The sequence below is a fragment of the Rhodnius prolixus genome, unplaced genomic scaffold, assembly GCF_049639745.1.
Source record: "Rhodnius prolixus isolate KJV_2025 unplaced genomic scaffold, Rpr scaffold_2, whole genome shotgun sequence".
Classification (NCBI taxonomy): Eukaryota; Metazoa; Arthropoda; class Insecta; order Hemiptera; family Reduviidae; genus Rhodnius; species Rhodnius prolixus.
In genome coordinates this window covers 35,635,527-35,657,534 of record NW_027411592.1, presented here as the reverse complement: position 1 = coordinate 35,657,534, position 22,008 = coordinate 35,635,527, and the positions used below count along the sequence as shown (strand labels likewise).

At 36.6% G+C, this 22,008-nt stretch overlaps 1 protein-coding gene across 17 annotated transcripts in view; it reads left to right on the top strand.

Annotated features, from left to right (window-relative positions):
- LOC141450556 (uncharacterized) overlaps window positions 1-22,008 on the top strand; it is a 542,687-nt gene that overhangs the window by 160,347 nt on the left and 360,332 nt on the right. For 6 of the 17 annotated variants that reach the window (XM_074121195.1, XM_074121199.1, XM_074121193.1 and 3 more), the window contains one exon: window positions 10,375-10,486. The exons of the other annotated variants lie outside the window; for them this stretch is intronic. In XM_074121195.1, coding sequence (XP_073977296.1) covers window positions 10,484-10,486 — 3 coding nt within the window. In that variant the 5' untranslated portion in view covers window positions 10,375-10,483. The remainder of the gene's footprint in view (window positions 1-10,374; window positions 10,487-22,008) is intronic. 17 annotated transcript variants of the gene reach the window in all.

Genomic DNA, 22,008 nt, shown 5'->3' with positions numbered 1-22,008 from the left:
GTCTTGGAGTAATCCCAGGCAATGCAGTAAGTTGGGATACTAGTGGATTAGGATGTGAGGTGATTGATGTGTAGAATTTATGTAACGGGATCTTATAGCTTCTGAAACATAAGGAACAAGGGAATCTCCGTGCAAGGTAGAGTTATGGACATAACTCCCTATTGGGATAGGACATAGTTCAGTAAACAGCCTCGAGGATTGGACACTCTACAGCCCCATTGTGGATGCTTAGCATTATAGTCACCACCAGATAAGAAGCTGGATCCGAGGGAGAGGAAATCATTGGAAGATATGGTATGATTAGGAGGGCAGTAAAACTGATGCTATTGTCAGTTGGAAAGAGTTTATTGGGAGAGAGATGACTGTTGATTGAAGAGAATTGGTAGGATTAGTTGGGGTCAGATTGTGTTGAAGACAGTTTTTTATTAGAATTGCAGTACCCCCTATGGGCAGTATCATCAGGGTGATCAGTTCTGTGGATACTATAGTCGGTTATGTTGAAATAAGATCTGCTAGTAAAATGAGTCTCAGTGATGAGTCTTCTGCATTTTGAAACATTAGTTTATGAAATAAAACCCTTAAAATTGGTTTTAAAATGCCGTTGTGATTAACCTTGCGCCAGATATGCTGAGAATGACAATGAAGTAAGTCACATTTTTGCATTTTCTAAAATAATTTAAAATCCCATTACATTCTAATGTGCACCAAAAAGTTTGATTCTATGTAATAATAATAAAAACAAAATTAATAAAGCTATTTTTATTACCTGCATTTTTTTTACAGAGCAAAACACAAAACTCATTTTATCAGAAAACTGCTCAAAATGGTCTTACGCCACTTTCATTCACACTGTGTCACATACAGGGTGTCCCAAGCTATATGGATAACGACTTTTTCTCGGAAACTAAGATAGCTAGAAAAAAAACTAAAAAATACGTGTTCCCTTAGTTTTTTGTTAGATATCCAAATTTAATTTGTATTTTTTTTTCGGTGCTTCCAGAAGCGAGATACAGGCACCAACTTCATTTGTCCATAGGTGTCAAGTCCTGTGAACGAGGTGGCCACTGAATCGCCCATCAAATTTCCTATCGAGATATCTCTTTACATGCCTGATGGTGTTGTATCGACACGGGGGAGATTCAGTGGCCACCTCGTTCACCGGATTTGACACCTATGGGCTATTTCCTTTGGGGATACCTGAAAAACAAGGTGATTATTCATAACTTTTTTCTTTCCTTATTTCTGCTTATCTAAAAGCATTTCTAAATCTAGGTGTATCAGAATCAAGCGGGGATTGCATCTGTAGATGAACTAAAGCAGAGAATAAATAGGTGCCTGCAACTCGGTTAAAGCCGAATCTAATTCTTTGGCAGTAAGGGACAATTGGCAGGAAAGAGCATGTCTATGCATCTCTAACGGTGGAGGCCAGTTCGAGCATGATCTGTAATATTAATGAGGAGTAAAATTTATAATAAAATAGTACTTTTCTTCTTATTCAATCAAAAAACCGTTAAATATTATCATTTTGAAATTTCTTATAAGAATCATGTTTTCATTCATAACTTCTAAAATATCGCTCACAGAAAAAAACCGTTCAAGTAAATTTTTCTTTAAAAAAATAGAGGAATCTATTTCTGAAATAAAAACCACGCCTCCCCATTTGAAAAAATGAAGTTGGTGCCTGTATCTCGCTTCTGGAAGCACCGAAAAAAATTTACAAATTAAATTTGGATATCTAACAAAAAACTAAGGGAACACGTATTTTTTAGTTTTTTTCTAGCTATCTTAGTTTCCGAGAAAAAGTCGTTATCCATATAGATTGGGACACCCTGTGTAACTAATATCGCCTTAAAATCTCCCCAATATTCTATAACCATATGCTATATAGAATTTTGGGGAGATTTGTTTAACTTTTGCCTGTTTTTACTTATACTTGAAGTTTACCTAACTTAGGCTTGTTTGATGACAAAGAATTGTCCCTTGTTTTGTGTTCTTTGTTAAAGTTTATATAATCACATCTTGTTTTATTACTGTGGCATTCTACCGCCGATCTTAGTTTCACCATATAAACTCCCTGTTTGAACTTTACGGCGGCCACCCTCCATGTATTGCCATGAACTATACACGCGACAACCAGCTAACATATCCAACCATCTGGAACAATCTTAAATTGCTTCGGATGTAAGAGCGCCGTTACCAATTCTCGTAAATATCCATTCTCTATTATCTATTTGCCTGCATTTCCTCTTTCCTTAGAGTCATTTAATATAGTTTTGTTTCATTGAAGTTTAAATTGGATTACATTTCCGTTTTATTAGTTCCGGTAAACAGTGAATTATGCTCATGTATTCAATTCAAAAATCTGGTTTCAAGACTTAGACTACTCTCTCTTACCTCAGTTTACCTAATTAAATATCTTTGAAACTTATAATTTGTACTAAATAGTAATACACTTCAAAAATATACATGTTCACTTTAATAGTAACAATTTAAAAAAAAAAATTGCCTTAAGATACAAAATTTTAAATTGTAAAATTTCACATACGGTCAGCCGTCTTACTGTAAATTTGGGTTACAAATTAATCTTTATTAATTATTTGTGAGTTTAGGTAAAAATTAAATGTATAAATGCGAAATTTCAAAAATTTTAACAAGGCATGTAGATGTGCGTGTTAAATAATATGTTGATTGAAATTCTGAATGGGACTCTGTTAATAATAACTCCTAATCATAACACCGTCACTTTACAGTTTACAGGCGTTAAAATCAACTCACATTCAACATGCACGCTTTGAAAAAGTTATAAAATATTTCGAAACGTTTCGACATTGATACATTTCATTTCATGTCAAATCTCACAATTGTATTAAAAATTATAGTTAATGATGACGAGAAAAACATCGCACCCTATCTCTTCGTCGATATTTCCATAAATTGCATTTATATGGCGCTCAACACCATATTTATAGGTTAGAGATAGCCTAAAACCCCTTCGCTCAGATCTGCCCTTAAACTTAATTTCCTGGGAACAAAGTTTAGATGTACTTATGCCCTTCTAAGTATACTTAGTATCTAGAAAAATGTAAAATTCGATTTTGAGAACATCTCAAAAACTTTATAAAATAAAAAAAACTCGATTAAGTATAAGACTCATCTGGTTGGTTGATTTTTTTTCTAAAAGTTTATTATGGCTAGGAAGACAAACTGGTCTCGAACCCGCGTTCTAAGTCCAGTGTCTATTCTAAATATCACAAATTTACAAAATAAAAATGGGCCGGCTCACTAAAAACTTAACGCACATTGATACATATTCCAAATGGAGTTCTTCACAGATCTTGATACAGTCTTGGTTTCAGTCTTCTGGAAGCTGTAGGTTCTCCAAAGTGGTAAAGAGGATGAAGCAGTGTGAGAAGTGTGAGGAAGAAGTTGTCAGTTAGTTTGGTCATGTGAGTGTGAATGGCCTTAAATGTCCAGTTTTCTAGTAAATCATGGGGCGTTCAGGGCTATTCGTAGTTCTGTATTTTGTAAGTCTGTAGTCTTTTCTTCAGTGGATTGCCCGCTGTAATCGATACTGGGCAGTCGTATGTTAAAAGACGTCTTATAGAGCAGTGTATCTGGTAATTTAGTGGGTATAACTGTTGCAGTCAAGTGTATGCTTGTTGAAGTTCTGTATTAATGTACAGTCTCCTGGTGGCGATTTTCGCCAAGGGAGCGCACTCCTTGATCCTTCTGTTTCCAGGAACTTTCTTGGTTTTTTGAGTTTTAATAGACGTAGTTCTTCATTCCGGAACCTTCGAAGGAAGAAATTATTGTTTCGTTTTAGAAGGCTTCAGCTTTATCTTACATCTTTGGAACCAGTTTAATACTAACATACATCTACAAATGTTTGTAATGCATTGGTTAATGTCTTTGTGGGAGAAGGTCGTCATTGTATCGTTTTGCCTGCTGAGTTAAAGTCGTTGAAGAAGGAGCTGGAATGTCTGTGCAGTATAGGTTGAAGAGTAGGGGATCATGATTCCCCCTTGGAGAAGTCCCGCAGGAATCTGTCGTTTAGTACTTGTACGTATTCTTAAGTCTTACCTTGAATGTTCTGTCTCGAAGAAATGATTCAATAATATGGGTAATATAGCCTAGTGCTAGTACCTCTAAAAGTAATAATAGTATCCTTCCAAATAATCACCCTCTGAGATGAGACAATTTACATTTCTTCATAAATACGTACATGGCCAAATCTAGGCCACTCTACTGCGAGTAACCGCATGAGCTGTACCATTACCTCTGTTTAGATTCTGGTTTAGATACGTGCATATTCTTATTTCCTCAATTTACTCTCACCTTCATATTTAATAATACTATTCTTAATTTTGTCCTTAAGTGAAAACAAATTATTGTTTGCTGATTTGGTAATTCACATGCATTATTTCTTTCTAATCTAGAGCACGCTAGGAAAAGCTATAAATTTCCATCTTTTTAAAGAAAAAAAAAAGAACGATTAAATTTTTATATTTTCGGTTTCCACTTCCCACCAGAAATCTGCTTTTACGAGGTGTGTTCAAAAAGTAACGGGAATTTTCGTTTTTTGAAAAAAATATTTATTTATTCATCTACATTAATATTGTCGCCTTCAAAGTAGTCCCCTTCGCATACAATACACTTGTGCCAGCGCTTTTCCAATCCTCGAAACACTTCTGAAACTCGATCTTTGTGATAGCTTTCAGCTCTTTCAGCGATTCGCTTTTAATGTCATCTATGCTTGTAAAACGACGGCCTTTTAATGTTCTCTTTATGTTTGGAAATAGAAAAAAGTCACATGGAGCCATGTCTGGCGAATATGGAGGCTGGGGCATCGTTAAAGTTTTGTTTTTGGCCAAAAATTCACGAACAAGCAATGAAGTGTGAGCTGGTGCATTATCGTGGTGCAAAATCCATGAATTGTTTTGCCACAAATCCGGGCGTTTTTTTCGGATTGCTTCACGCAAACGGCGTTGAACTTGTAGGTAGTACTCCTTATTGATTGTTTGACCTTGTGGCAAGAATTCATGGTGCACTATGCCATTAAAATCGAAGAACACAGTGAGCATAACCTTCACATTCGACCGCACTTGTCGAGCCTTTTTCGGTCTTGGCGATCCAGAATGCCTCCACTGGGAGGATTGAGCCTTAGTTTCGACATCATATCCGTAAACCCATGTTTCGTCACCTGTTATAACACGTTTCAGTAGATCCGCATCGTTGTCGACTTCATTGAGTGACTCTTGAGCAACTTCCATTCTCCGCTGTTTTTGTTCGAAATTCAACAATTTTGGAACAAATTTTGCTGCCACACGTTTCATACCCAAAACATCCGAAAAAATTTCATGGCATGAGCCAATTGATATGGCAACATCATCAGCGACTTCTTTGATTGTGATTCGGCGATCGTTCATAACCATTTCTTTCACTTTTTTCACGTTTTCATCGGTTGTTGATGTGCTTGGACGTCCAGGTCGTTCGTCATCTTCAACGTTAGCGCGGCCATCTTGGAAACGCTTATACCACTCGTAAATCCTTGTTTTACTCATAGCAGACTCACCATATGCCTTTATTAACATTTCACACACTTTATTTCATTTTTTACGCAAAATTTAATACAAATTCTTTGATCCATTTTTTTTAACAAACAAAAATCGCCAAGCTCGAAAAACACGTCTAACCTTAACGGCTGCCACTTAAGAAGTAAACAATGAATATTACTGAAAATTTTATCGTACTTCAGGGGCATGTGTACCAACATAATAAAAAAAAAAAAATTACAATCAGACTCTCCAAACCCGCGAAATTTAAAAATTCCCGTTACTTTTTGAACACACCTCGTATATATCCTGAGCCCGAAAAAAAGTTGATTTCAAAAAATGATCTTTGTTATAAGTAACTGTGTGACTACACCTAGCTGAACAAGAAAAATCACTGGGAGCTCTACCTAAATATTACGTTTGCGTACCCTTTAAAGTCTGATCTTAGCGATGTGAATCCCCGAAGACGGAGGTACTGATTTATAAAATGGTGGTTTCTCTCTTTTGAGATTTTCTCTAAGTCGGCTCAGACGAGTTTGATTTTTTCATTCTCATTTCTCATATGTACCTCTATTAAATTCATGTGAAACATTTTTACCGGAAAAAAGAGCATTTGGATTGGTGTGGTTAGACGTTCCCTTCCCCAAGTGCTATTTTAAAGTATGTTGTACATTCTTATCGCTTATTCAAATAATAAATTAGGGAGGATTAAAGATTTGATAGAATTCGGAGTTTGAGGAAAGTTACTCAACAGGGATCTACCACTAGACTGAACGGATTTTTCATTTTTTTTATTTACTCGAAGACTCTCTTACGATTTTTTCTAAATTTATTATTTACATTATTAAATAGAGATACGATACATAAGTCTTTAAATTATTTTTATGAGAAAGTACGTTTAGCGCAGTTATAAAGACATTTTAGAATCCCTTTAAAATAAAGTAATTTTAGTGTAATGTACGGTTTGGTACACGGATGGCTCCAAGACAGCGGAGGGTGTAGGAGCGGTAGTGTACGGCGCTAAACCGAAATAAATATAGCTACAGTCTTTCAGGCAGAGCTAGCTGCAATTAAGTCCTATGCTGCCGACATTGTTAGACAAAGAATAATTAAGTCCAAGATCGTGATTTACTCGGACAGCCAGGCGGCTGTAAGAGATATTGGTTTCCAATCAGGTTAATTCAAGGCTGGTTTGGGACTGTCTGGGTGCCCTGGCGGAAATCTGTGACCAAAATAAGGATTTTCTGGTGTGGGTACCCGATCATTCAGGATTTAAAGGAAACGAAGAAGCAGATTCGCTGGCTAGAGACTTCGGAGTCCTATTTTGGGGTTTCCAAGTGCCATTAGAGTGCGGCCATTAAATTATAGGTGCAGAGGAAGTCTCAGGAGTGGTGTTAGGCCACCACTGGGCAGAGAGATAGATAGGCGAAGGAGTTCATTAGGGCTACTCGCCAAAGCTGACTGCAGATTTGACTGGCCGTCAAGGCTGTGTGGTTACTAGGATACTTGTAAGCCAATTAACTGGCCACTGCAGACTCATGAAGCACATGCATCGCAGATGATAGCCTTTGTAGGTTATGTCAGTAAGAGAAGGAAACGGCACTGCTCGTGTTGTGTCAGTGTGAGCGGCTTGTCTGGCTAAGGATGTTACTTCTCGGGGATGAAAAACCAAGGCCTGTGAGCTTAACCCGAGAGTCGCTCTCCAGAATTAAGAGTCTGATTAAACGGTTGGGTCTGCAGGACGAGCTCTAGAGTGCGGGAAGCCACAATAGATCTAAAGGAGTCGCAGTGGCGTAGGGCTTAGGCCGTCCTATTAAAATCTTATTTTAATGTACGGTAAAATAATACTAAGCATTAAATAAGTTACAAAAATTCAGGAGTTTGAAGATTATAAGCGTTTGAAAGAGCGTAATCATTTTGAGGGCTCCTAAGAAAAAAGTGTCTACAAGTTATGTACTTGAAAATTAGATCAACTGTTGCGATGTTTAAGTGAAATAGTCAACTATCAACTATCAAAGTAATTTACCCAGTAAAAGGAAAGGCAATAAATTTAGCCACAGAGTTTGTAAAAAATAAGAGTTTTTAAATTTATGAACATTCCGCAATATTCAAAAATGATTGATTTGATCAAAAGTTTTTGAACAAAGATCTTGAAGATCAAAAGAGATTAATTATGTTTAACTTCACTATAATTTCCCTGTACCATTAACTAAAATAAGAGTGGCTGAAGAGATGTAAATAGAAGATTGTAGTAAAAGTTGACCTCTGTTTATATGTCAGCAGTTTGTACAGTTGGAGCTTAACAAAAAGAGAGAAAAACCTTTATTAGGACAAGCTGGACCGTGTTACACTTTAAACGGGCATTATTGAGATTCTTAAGGGACCGGTTTTGTTCTATACGATCTCTAGACTGGCCGCGCCAATAATAACAGGTGGTGTGGCCGGCTACAAAAGGAACCAAACTGGGCCTGGTGACTGCTAACTGTAGCGGGTCAACTAGCAGCTAAAGTTCTTCCTGCTCTCCAGGGCGTTCTTACTTTCCCTTACTGCCCTTACTTAGCTGCAATCTTGGAAACAATGCTTTTGGCAATTATGTTTGGTGTGCATCCTGAATAGAAAAGTTGTAGGTATGTGTGTTCAGCAAAATTTAAAAAAAAAAAAAAACGGAAAGGCGCGCGTAGTTGTAAGATAATTTTGGGTTGTTTCTGTGCAGAAGTATGTTAATTACTAGCCGCTTCCTGGGAACGTAAACACTTCTCCAACCAGTGGGGGCCTATTCAGATTGTGGCCCTAGGCGCAGAAAAATAATCCGGCCCATCACTACTCCAAAATCTAAAGTTAACAAAAAAAAAAAAATTCTTTTTATTATTTTAATTTTGTACAATTTTTTACCGGAAGCCTAGTGTATGTTGTGAGAATGATAGTTGTGCCAGTTGTTTCAGTGGTACCAAGTTCCCCGTAGAAGTCGAATTCAAATAAAAATAACGAACTCTCCTCAGAACAGTTAACTGTTTCACGTGATTAATGGTGCAGTTAACATTCAATTTTTTCTACTCCTCCCTGAATAAATTCAGTATTTTTCATCAATTGTAACACAAGTACTACTATAGTGCAATTTCGGAGCGTATCAAGAGTTGGATACGAGGAGCTGGAGGCCGACCCTATTCTGGGCCTGCCGGATTTAATGACTCCTAAATATAACTTCGACAAGCCTTTCAAAGTCTGTATTGGAGACCGGAAGGCTTGGAGACGTGGACCCCCAGTTGTAGGAGATTCGATGTGGAACACGGGTGGCTCCAAGACAGAAGAGGGTGTGGGAGCAGGAATGTACGGGGCGAAGCCGAAATGTAGCTTTTCGGTTAGCCTAGGCAAACTAGCTACAGTTTTTCAGGCTGAGCTAGCTGCAATTAGGTACTGCGCTACCGAAATTAAGGGCGAGGAATTATTAATTCTAAGGTCGTAATTTTCTCGGATAGTCACGCTGCTCTACGAGCTATTACGAGGGTCGTTTGAAAAGTCCGTGCAAAAATAAAAACTACTTAATTTTGGGGGGTAAACCTTTTTTATTTTTCAACATAGTCTCCTTTTAGGCTTATACACTTCGTCCAACGCTGCTCTAGTTTGTTGATCCCTTCCGAATAATAGGATTTGTCCAAGTCTGAAAAATAGCCATTCGTTTCTGCAATCACCTCCTCGTTTGAATAAAATCTTTTTCCCGCCAGCCATTTCTTCATATTGGGGAACAAATAGTAGTTCAGCGTCACTTGTGCCCATATGGCCACTCCGAAAATTTTGAAACCACTTATAAGCTGTTCTAATCGAAGGTGCAGAGTCACCATAATGTTTATCAAGCTTCTCTTTAGTCTCCCGAGGCGTTATGCCTTTCATAAAGTAGTGTTTAATCAACACAAGAAATTCTTTTTCGTCCATTTTTTGAAAATCACTCGACTTCCTCGATTCAAACGAATGCCAAATACAAAGAAATAGACCGATCTGGCTGAAACTTGGTGTGTGTCCTGCCAAGAGATGCTACTAACTAAACATAACCTCGATACGCGCCAGTAGTGCTATCTCTCTGACTTTGCACGGACTTTTCAACCGACCCTCGTAGTTCCTACCAGGTCAACTCAACTGGTTTGGGACTGTCTGGGTGCTGTAAAGGAAATTAGTGATCAGAATAAGGTCTTTCTAGTTTGGGTACCTGGTCATTCAGGACATAAGGGAAACGAAACGGCAGATTTATTGGCCCGGGAAGGCTCTGCGGGACACTTCGTTGCGGGTTTCGAAGTGCGTTAGGTCTCAGGTATGGTGGCTTGCCACCACTGGGCAGAGACAGGCAAAGGAGTTCATTAGAGGCTATTCGCCGAGGCTGACTGCAGAATTAATCCGTCGTGGGGCTATTAGGATAATTGTAGGTCTATTAACCGGCCACTGCCGGCTCTGAAAACAGATGTTACTTCTCGGGGAGGAAAAACCAAGGCCGGTAAGCTTTACTCGGGAGTCGCTCTCCGGAATTAAGAGTCTGATCAAACGGACAGGTCTAGAGGGCGAGCTCTAAAATTGGGGAGCCACAATAGATCCAAAGGGGGTCGCAGTGGCGTAGGCCTTGAGGCCGCCCTAATCTAATCTAATAGTACGTACAATTTCAGAGTACATATTTCTGTTTCAGCCTTTAAAATTTCCACAGACATGTTCTGCCATAGAACTTGTATAATATGAAATTAGCAAGATATTAAATTTCTAATTGTGCTACAATTATTGGCTGCAGTAATTAATTCTTGAATTATAATTATTTAATTTTGATTACCTTTGTTTGTTTCAGGTAACACTTAATTGCTGTTGTGTAAAGTGATTATTTAAAATAGGAACGCAATGAAATCCCTAAAAAGCTAATTGTTTACATTCGGATATGTGCTGACATACAGACAAAGATGGTGAGTGCTTTTGAAAGATAACTGTTTATTTATTTTTAATTAAAACAACTTGTTATTTGTTCTTATTTTAAGTGAAAAATGAGTTCATAGAAATCTCCTTTAGTAAATGTAATCGCAGCTTTTAGGTTTAGTTGGACCATAAACATTAAAATGCAACAAACCGGCAACGTATAGTGCATGCAGTTTCTCATTAAAATATCTGAAAAGTTCTGGCTTTCCACACAAGTAATTGATAATTTTTAGTGATAATAAAAAATATTTGGAAAGGTGAAATTCTTTGAAATGAACAACGACTTATTAAATGATATAATATTCTTTAGAAACTACAAGTAGCTTAAAAAGAGACGACCCAGTATAAAATTTCTTATTTCAATCTTTCAGTAATTTTGCATAAATAATAAATTCAAAATTTCAAAATATTTTTAGCTTTTAACTGATTAAAGTCACCTTTAAATAAATGATAATATTAATATAAAGAGATTAAACTGGCTTTATATACTTCGCCTTTCCGGGTTTATTATTTGTCATTCAAGGACTTAAGTCAAGGAGTTATTTTAAAGGGAGTTTGTCACGTCACTGAAACCTGTTGCAAAAAGTCAAGTTCATTTTGCTAAAGTACTTTAATTTTTATTTTATATAATGCATAATTAATATTTCAGGAATTAATATTAAAAACTTTGCGGCCATCATATTATCGTATTGAATGCACTTAAAATAATCGTTAGTGTTCTATTCAAATATTTGAAAATACATATTTATTCATCAACTCCTTATCATATTCATTAATAATAATTACAGGGGCGATAAATATCGATTTATTAAAAACTCAGATAGACTGTATTTACATTATTAAGAATAAATTTGCATAATAATACTCGATAATTTTTTAATAAATATTTGTATATTAAAATTATGTTCCGAACATCTGTTACTTTTCGAAATTAATTATTTTTTTTTGTACTTTTTAAAAAACTGTCAAGTCCAGCCAGTTAGATTTTGATTTCTCAACTAGTTCCTGATTCTGGTTCTGTGCACTTCCATTGTTTGTCCCATCCTAGGATTATCCATCCACTAATTATATTCTAGTGGTGAGGGAGTGGGCCCAATATGGCCCACTTCCCAATATGGCCTACTTTAAAATCTGACCTAGTTACCAAGGTGAATGGAGCAGATAATGCTCGGAGGTGTTTTCCAAACAGTTGTCGGCCTTTATATTCAGTTCATATTCTTTGAAGTTGGTCGAAGCTCTCCATCATTGATTTTAATTTTTTCTACTTGATACGGGACGCTTTAAAGTAAAGTTCCACGTTAACAAACCATATATACACTATTACTCTAGGATTAGATTTATGTAATACTGATCAGAGAACCTCCACCTACGGCTAAGATCGTCCAATGGAGGAACATTTACAGAACCAAAAGAAAATACACACATTAACCAACAACTCACAGCCTACAGCATGAAAGTTCTGTGGTTTAAACGTAAAATAATTTTTAAATGTTAAAGGTCTACTGTGGAAACTCAAACGCATCCTTCCTAGCACTTATTACCTCACACTCAGCTCTTATCTCTCTGACAGATTCTTTCAAGTTCTTCAAGGCACTAGACACATCCTGTCCTTGCTGGTGTGCTACAGGGAAGTGTCTTAGCTCCTCTACTTTACACAATCTACACTGCCGACTTACCTACTAACCTTAATACCTCTATTTACACCTTCGCTGATGACACTGCCATTCTCTCCACACACTCTGACCCTATCCTCGCAGTACGCTCATTACAGTCCCACCTTCACTCAATAGAACCTTGGTTAGAAAACTGGCGTATAAAAATTAACCCAACCAAGTCTAAATACATAAGTCTTCACACTCCACCACCTGTCTTCTTACATCATACACCTATCCCACCAGCCGACCATGTGCGGTACCTTGGAATATACCTAGACAAGAGCCTTACCTGGAACCCCCATACGAGACTTAAACGTATCGAACTAAACAAACTTCTAGCCAGACTACTCGACAAACGCTCAAAACTCTCACTACAGAACAAACGACGACTCTATATAGCTCTTCTCACACCAATATGGACTTACGGATTCGAACTTTACGGAACAGCTAAAATATCCAACATCAATAGACAGTAAACACTCCAATCCAAAATACTCCGCCTCATAGTAGACGCTCCATTCTATGTTAGCAACCACGCAATACACACAGATCTCCAAATTCCACTCATCTCCGAACTTGCCAAAATCCGATATAAAAAATTTCACCAAAAACTCTCACTTCATCACAACCCTCTAGCTGCAAACTTATCTTCAACCATGCTACCCTCCAATTCTCGAAGACGGCTGAGGCGCCGTTGGCCCAGTGACCAACTGGGTGACTAATGGCGGCCATCACTGGATGACCGTCATTCAAGTCTACCACGCTATTTATATACATTCATCACATTTACCTATTGTACCCTCTAGGTACAGGTGAAAATTACAATAAAAGGATAAATTAAAATAAAATGTAAAATAAATACTGTTATTAAAAAACAGTATTTATTACTCAATTCTTAATCTCGATTCGTATTGTTAGAGATAGTAGTTCGATCTCACCATACAGAGAATTTTTTACATTTATGTTTGTATAAATATTTGTTCTAGTGAAGAACAGTCACCACTTTTCTTACTACTGCGAAAATATAAAAATAATTTTAAAAAATAACAAGCTTTGACAGACTATTATGGTACTAGAGACTTTGTTACCAACACACTCAAAGAAGTAAGCTTCTTTGCCAGGAAGTAAACTTTATTTTTGTGCCAACCTGATTAAACGAAGCGGTTTAAATTAAAAAGAATTAATTAAAAAATAAATAAAAAAAACCTGTTATTAATAATACTGAAATATTTTCTTTCATTCTATTCAGTTTACATCATATTGAATTGCTGTTGCTGTACGTAATTAATGGATCCTTCCAAGAGTGTAAGCTAGCGCAGTGAGGAGAATTCTGAGGCTGAAACTAGATGGTTTTGATTAGGAGTTAGTTTCTACTTTAAATACAACCTAGTTTAACACTGATCCGCGACCTTTACAAACTGTAATTATTTAACTCTTTTTTATCCTCCTCGCTGTTCTAAAATACGTTTTCTTGTTGTTGTTTTAAACGAGAACACAATAAATTAAAATTCCAAACAAATTGACCAAGTGGCGGAATTAATTCAATCAAAGCATGAAATATCACATTTTTTCCTTCTTCTTTTTTTCTTAAAAAAAAGAAGAAGGAAAACAAAAAATTAAAAATTCTGACCACATTTAATTACGTATCCTTAGTAGGGATTTTATAAAAAGAATAAAAAACAAAATATTCTCTAATACAAATTATAAATCTGCATCTTTGACGAAGTAACAGTCAAGTTTTAAAAAATTATATTATATTGTCGGTTCGCCTAGCCATTAAACAATAAGCTAGCTATTCGAGCTATTTTGACTAGATTAGCCTCCTGAAGAGACATATATGAAACTAAAGGAAAAAATGCGTCTCTACAAATGCCTAATCGACTAATCCAGGGCATGCAAGAAAAAGCCTGCTATGGAAAAATGAAGGAAGAATAACGGACCAAATGGCCAGAATTGCTGCAGATCTGCTCGTTTATTCGAAACGTATTTCCTTCATTTTCCCATACTTTTATCGAATAAAATAAATTTAAGCGTGAACAAATTCGAGCTATTTTGACTAGATTAGCCTCTTGAGGAGACATATATTAAATTAAAGGAAAAAATGCGTCTCTAAAAATGCCCAATCGATTAATTCAGGGCATGCGAGAAAAAGCCTGCTATGGAAAAATGAAGGAAGAATAACGGACCAAATGGCCAGAATTGCTGCAGATCTGCTCGTTTATTCGAAACGTATTTCCTTCATTTTCCCATACTTTTATGGAATAAAATAAATTTAAGCGTGAACAAATTCGAGCTATTTTGACTAGATTAGCCTCTTGAGGAGGCATATATGAAACTAAAGGAAAAAATGCGTCTCTACAAATGCCCAATCGATTAATTCAGGGCATGCGAGAAAAAGCCTGCTTTTTGGGAAAAATGAAGGAAGAATAACGAACCAAATGGCAATAATTGTTGCGGATCTGCTCGTGTATTCGTGACGTATTTCCTTCATTTTCCCATACTTTTATCGAATAAAATAAATTTAAGTGTGAATAAAGAAAATGACTCTTAATCTGACGGCATTAATTGTTTCAATGTTTCGCTTATCATATAAAATATTCCTTTGCTGCTCTAAGCTGCCATTGATATGATAAACAATGCTTGTTTTCCGTTGTTTAGCATCACAATAGTTGTGTAATGAAGTTGAAACTGTGCATCTAAGATTACAATATCATTAGCACACAGAAGCAAGAGGACTTCTAGGTGTTGCACGAATGGTTCTAGTATGGGCGGAGAACTGTGCAGCGGCGGTATTCTTTGAGACTGGGAGTGTCACTGGTCCTGGGCTACTATTTTATCCAGGCCGTGATTTAGGCTTTCCTTAGTTGTGTTTCGGTGGAGTGACTCGTAACCACACTCTGGTAAAAGGGGTTTTCGTCTGTTTGGTTGGTCAGGCGGCGTTTAAAACATATGTTTTTCAGAACGGACTGGTGATAGAATGTTCTAGGAGACTGGCAGAACCTGGCTGGTGCCAGGTTATTTGGGGATTTCGGATGACCATGAGGGCTGGAAAAATCTGGGCTCCTTACACTCCTGATTGGTCCCGAACCAGCTGTAGGCGTGTCATCTGACACTTATATTTTTAGGTTTCCGGATATGTTCGGCCTGGCAGTGAGTTTTGCTGAGGAACTTACATTTTCTCTTTAAAGTACTGGCTTGATTTGTTCGGACAGCTGTAATTCTTAGGTGCTCAGGTCTAGCCCTGGATTTTCGTCCTAGGTCGGTTGCTATAGTTGTTTTTCTTTGGGTTAGCTATAGTACCCGGAAAAATTTGGATGATTTGCGTGGGGTTTCTTTTCTATTGATAAATAATAATAATAATAATAATAATAATAATGAAAAGGAAAGGGACTAGCCCAGTGATTAGCGTCGATTACGTCGTCAATTACAACGCGCAGTTCTCAGGGTCGAATCCAGCAGCAGAACCTTAAGTTTCCTTTTCATAGAACTTCTTACAACTCACTGGCTGATGATAGATGTCTGTAACGAGAGAACACTGTTCGTAGGCTGGCAGCTCTCTGAAAAATGCTTCGTGCGCCATTGACTTTAAATGCTAACTCGTCTTAAATTACAAAAAAAATAATAATGAAGCCATCTTCTCATTCAATGATGCGGAGCCAGATTGCTTTAACATCATTAAGGAATGGTTCAAAGAAAATAAGATGGGACTGAGATTTTCCCTTGGAGAAGTCCTTGGGTTACCCCCAAATCCTTTGGTACAATTCCATAACTATCGATAAATATTATAGCTTTCTCAAACAGTCTTAGCGAAACCTCGAGCACAATTCATAACACGAATCACACATGGGGATTCAATGTTCCCAATACATAAATACGCTAAACAGGACACATAACAAAAATGCGTTTAACGTGGAAGAAAATTCTCCAAAAATTTTATTTACATACGAGGGTCGTTTGAAAAGTCCGTGCAAAGTCAGAGAGATAGCACTACTGGCGCGTATCGAGGTTATGTTTAGTTAGTAGCATCTCTTGGAAGAGCACACCAAGTTTCAGCCAGATCGTTCTATTTCTTTGTGCTTGGCATTCGTTTGAATCGAGGAAGTCGAGTGATTTTCAAAAAATGGACGAAAAAGAATTTCGTGTGTTGATTAAACACTACTTTATGAAAGGCAAAACGCCTCAGGAGACTAAAGAGAAGCTTGATAAACATTATGGTGACTCTGCACCTTCGATTAGAACAGTTTATAAGTGGTTTCAAAATTTTCGGAGTGGCTATATGGGCACAAGTGACGCTGAACGTTCTGGACGCCCTGTTGAGGTTACTACTCCAGAAATCATTGATAAAATCCATGATATGGTGATGGATGACATAAGAGTGAAGGTGCGTGAGATTGCTAGTGCTGTGGGCATCTCGAATGAACGGGTACATCAACATTTGGACATGACAAAGCTATCCGCAAGATGGGTGCCGCGATTGCTCACGCTTGACCAAAAACGAAATCGTGTGAAGTGTTGCAAGGACGGTTTGCAGCTGTTCCAGAAGAATCCGCAGGACTTTAAGCGTCGTTTCGTTACTGTGGATGAAACATGGATACATCACTACACTCCTGAGACCAAAGAACAATCTAAACAATGGGTTACCAAGGGGGAATCTGCGCCAAAAAAGGCGAAGTCCGTTCCTTCGGCCGGAAAGATTATGGCGACTGTCTTTTGGGATTCGCAAGGAATAATCCTCATCGACTATCTGGAAAAGGGTGAAAATATTACAGGGCATATTATTCATCGTTAATGGACCGTTTGAAAACCGAGCTGCAAGAAAAACGCCCACGATTGGCCCACAAAAAAGTCCTTTTCCATCATGACAACGCACCAGCTCACACCTCAGCAGTTGTGGTCGCAAAATTAATGGAAATAGGGTTCCAACTCGTTTCACATCCCCCCTATTCTCCAGACTTGGCTCCCTCGGACTACTATTTGTTCCCCAATATGAAGAAATGGCTGGCGGGAAAACGATTTTATTCAAACGAGGAGGTGATTGCAGAAACGAATGGCTATTTTTCAGACTTGGACAAATCCTATTATTCGGAAGGGATCAACAAACTAAAGCAGCGTTGGACGAAGTGTATAAGCCTAAAAGGAGACTATGTTGAAAAATAAAAAAGGTTTACCCCAAAAAATTAAGTAGTTTTTATTTTTGCAAGGACTTTTCAAACAACCCTCGTATAATGTTTATTCAGACTAATCGTTTGTACATCTGGTTCGAAATAACAAATTGTTTAATATGCTTTACAAGAAATAAAATAAAAAATGCAACTTTGCGTCTCTGCGATACAGTCACTACTGGTTCAGCTACTTGTTAGCTAGAAGCAAATCAAAGCTGACAGCCATGAAACTGAAACTAATCGTTTGAAACAATGTTTGCGATAAACAAAAAAAACTTCCAAATAAGATTTATTTATAGTTTTGAAACATTTTTAATTAAAAAAAAAAAATACAACAACCACAAAGAATAGAGAAGAAAGTAATAATTCAAATTAACGATGAATATATATTTGAAAATTGTAACCGAACAGATGGATTATAATTAAAGGGAACTGCGCGCAATTGGGCCCTACACTCATTTCATGCATCACTGGCTTGTAACCAATAGCATATTATTCGGTGCCGGAATAACCGAGATCAAGGTAGCATTAGAATTACATGCATTGATTACCTCCTGGCTATAAGTAAATGTGAGGGGAAACAACAAAAACAGATTTGAATACATTTTTTTGTTTAATGAGTCATTTCGCTAAGAATTTTTAAAAGTTAACCCATTTATACACACATTGTAACAAACAAACGGTTGACGCGCAATTTTAATTTGTTTGTATAAATATTTTGTTAAAATATCTAGTGTTAGTTATTCGTGTAAATAATTTTGTCGAGTTTTATGCTTCAAACAACTATGATTATTGCCTAAAAACGTCTAATTAAATATAAGAAAGGCAAATTGACTGAAGAAATTGGTAAAACACGCATTTTTGGATTTTCGGTAAAAGCTATCTAAGAAAATGAGCTTCTTATGACTTGTGGCCTCTTCTTTGAGTCACTTTATTCTTGAGTGCCCCTGAACTAATAAGATGGAAGTACAAACTGAGTGTACTGGGCCATAAAGTTTTTTATTTGAGGTAGATAGTGATTTCTAAATTGATATGATTTTCTATAAAACACAGAATGATTCCCACTTATACCTGTACCTGTCAGATTTGAATCATTTGGGTTAGGATTACCTGTAGATGCCCCAGTATCTCTAAAGAATCTTAGCACATTCCATTAAATATAATAATTTTTTTTAAACTGAATTCGTATTTGACTTACTTAGTGTCTTATTTAATAGTATCCAACCTGGTGCGCTTGTACGTATTCTGATCGTGCAGGATTTCCATTTTAGGTTTTCACCCTTTGTAATTTTTTTTTTGTGCCCTTTTTAAAGAACGCTCAACATCTAAGGTCCTTCGCACCTGACAATGTTGCTGAATGACACTACACTAGTTCATTCTAAACTAACACAATCATTCTAGTAAAAAACACTCGTGCATATAAATACATTCTTCCAAATAAATATAATCACCCACATTAAATCTACCTAAAATGCATTTTCTCGTTCAATCACTCTAAATTTACTAACTCTAATCGCAATTTGTGCTGGAGTACTTGATATTCCTCGGTTCACATTAATAACCTAATCTAAGACAAAAACTTATTTACATTCTTACATAATTATTTCCACAGCATTCATACGACCATTCACACTCTCCACACAGACCCAACCTCCAGAATGCAGTGGCTCCTGAAATAAGCGGAGAAGTCTCTCCCCGAAGAACGGAAGTTTGCCACCCCCTGCTCCGGGATTGACACCCCTACTTCATTCACACCACAATCATACATCCTATCTGCTATTTAATTAGATTTAAGATTTAAAAAGCCCGGACGGGACACATTCCTCACGGCACCGCAGCCACAAGAACCTTATTGTGCCTTTCCCTTTTGCGTCTAATAGATGAAACCTTCCCTACTAAAAAGGTTGAGGATTTTCCCTACCAGTTCCTTCTGCGCTACAATCTCCTTTGGCCTCAAAGTTCCAAGAAGATATCGTAGCACAGTCTCATAGATTGCAACACAATCGAATAGTAAGTGAGAGGCCGTTTCCTCCTCTTCCTGGCACAATCTGCACAACGGTTCCGAGCTGATAAGCCCTATCTTGGGCAGGTGCTTTCTGTACCTCCCGTGCCCTGTGAATAGGCCTGTAACCAGAGTAATCTGATTTCTGCCTAAGCCCAGAGTCTCTTTGGTTCTTTGTTTACTCAGCAAGGGCATGACACTCTTGCCGTCCTAATCACTAAACGAACCATAACTATTTACAAAGAGGCTCAGAGACAAGGCTAGCATAGTGTAATATTAGATTATATAGATCTATATCTTCAAGGTATTACAAAGCTTTCTTTGCAGTGTCTTCATTATCGTCCAGTATCTCTTTCACACTGTTGCCCATATTTAAATTCCGCCTAGCCGATGTATATTTGGTACATTCCACGAAAATATGTTGGGCGGATAGTATTACATTGCAGGCCCCACAAATGGGTTGCAGCTGACCTCTAAAGATATAGCTATGGGTTAGCTTCATATGAACTATTCTTAATCTTGCAAGTATGACTTCTTCGTGACGGGACTCCCTACTTGAAGTCATCTATTTCTCTGGTGTGGATTTAATATTTCTTAACTTATTCGTTTCCCCATTCCCGTTTCAATTGCAGTAAGGCTTGAGTGCCCAGATAAGCCCTCCAATCCAGCGGCAAAACATTTTCATCTGGATTATTTTTTTAAGGCTGCATTCTTAGCAGCCTTGTCGGCGATTTCATTTTATTTAATCCCAGAATGTTCGGGAGTTAATAGGAAAACGATTGTTTTCAAAATTTCAAACAAGTAACATTTTAGGGGCTGGTAATAAGCTTTAGGACAAAATCAGCCACTCAAATGTGTCTACTAAATCAACTTTTCATTTTTATTTTTTTTTTAAATTTTCTCGAAAACCGTGCAAATGATCGTATGCTCTTAATTGTAACAATTTCTCAGTAAACTGGTTCATGAACATATCTGAGATAGAGAGGTGAGTTATGCTTTCTCAGAAAATGCCTTTTAAAATACATTATAAACGTCCGCATCACCTTTAATAATATTAGGAATTAAAAGGGAATGGAATAGCTCAGTGATAGCATATACTAGGTTTCAACCACAGAACTGAGATCCTGGGTTCAAATCCAGCTGCTGGTCCTTAGATTTTCACCACCTAGACCTAGGAGCTTCTTACAGCTAGTGAGCTGAGTCAGTATCCCTGAGTCAGTCAGATCAATTCATTTTGTGAGGAATAGGTTGTAAAACTTATACAAGTAGAGATCTAATTCTATACGAAAATCATGATCATATCTCTGATGATGGATTATAATCCGAACCCGATCAGCAATATACAATATACAACTATACAATAATGAAGTAAATCTACATAATTTTATCTACTTTATCAAATAATTTATTTATCAGTCGATTGGATGCACTTAATTCTAAAGTTATTCAATATCTTATATTTTTTATATTTATTCGCTTCTTTTGCCAGCGGTTTCGATGAAAGAAATATGTTGCTTTGGAACGCAGCTAGAGAAAAACTTACTCAACTTAGCAATAATCAACAGCGATATTTAAATTATCAATCAATAATTATATTCCATTATGATTGACTAGTTGGCAATGATAAAAGTCAACAGAAAAGAGATTTAGATATTTTTAAAACTTTTACAATTATTAAACCATTAATGTTTTGCGTTACGTACTTAATGATAAACATTGCGAACCCATTTTATACAATAGATAAAATCCATCTTATGAGGAAAACTATAATTTTTTAAGAGGCCAAGCAAACCTTTAATTACAGTTTGAGTGCTACTTGAGTCCATATTTAATATGGAACACACATTGATAAGTGAAATAAGGAAAAACAAGTTATTATTATTTTTTTTTTATCAACCTGTATTAAATCGTTGTGGTCGAAATGCTATTCTGTGGTTTTATAACCCATTCTAGAGTGCCGTTAACTCAAAACAATAGTTCACCTTGCATTATAATTGTATTGCTTTCTAAGAATTGATTCACTTCTGATTATGTCGAAATCTTTGGGAATTGCATAGAGTAATTTGAAATATATACGAGTATATATATCTACCTAAATGTATTCAATTCAGATTACATTTTCTATTCATATGGTTTTCACTATTTGTTTCGTGATTTCGTAAAAACTAAAGGTGTTACTTACAAATACTAATATCTGTATATAACCAAAAAATACATTCTAATGTCATTTTTCATATTTATTTGCACTGGAATTTTAAATTTGTTTTAGCATCCAAAAATTAATGGAATTTAAAACAAAATTAAGGGTCAGTTTTAGTAGTTCCTGAACAAATTCGAGTATTGACGGTTATTTCTCCTTATTCAAGAATTACTTTTGCACCTTTGTATTTGGAGTATCAAATAAATATTTAATCTTTGCAATATATTTCTCTTGATTTTATGGTTTTTGCGCAAAGAGATTGTATTCATTACTGTGTGTGTATAAATGGTCTTAGACAATAGAATTGTCGACTGCAATGACTATTTAGTGAACAGTTTTAAGGGAGGAAATATCTGCGATGGATGGGATCAGTTCTGAGGATTGTCCAAAATGAGGAGATGACCTCATTCTGGATGACCTTATCTGATGAATATTTAATGATAGAGTCAAGGTACTTTTTTCTTTAGAATACTTTAACGTCGATTATACGAGG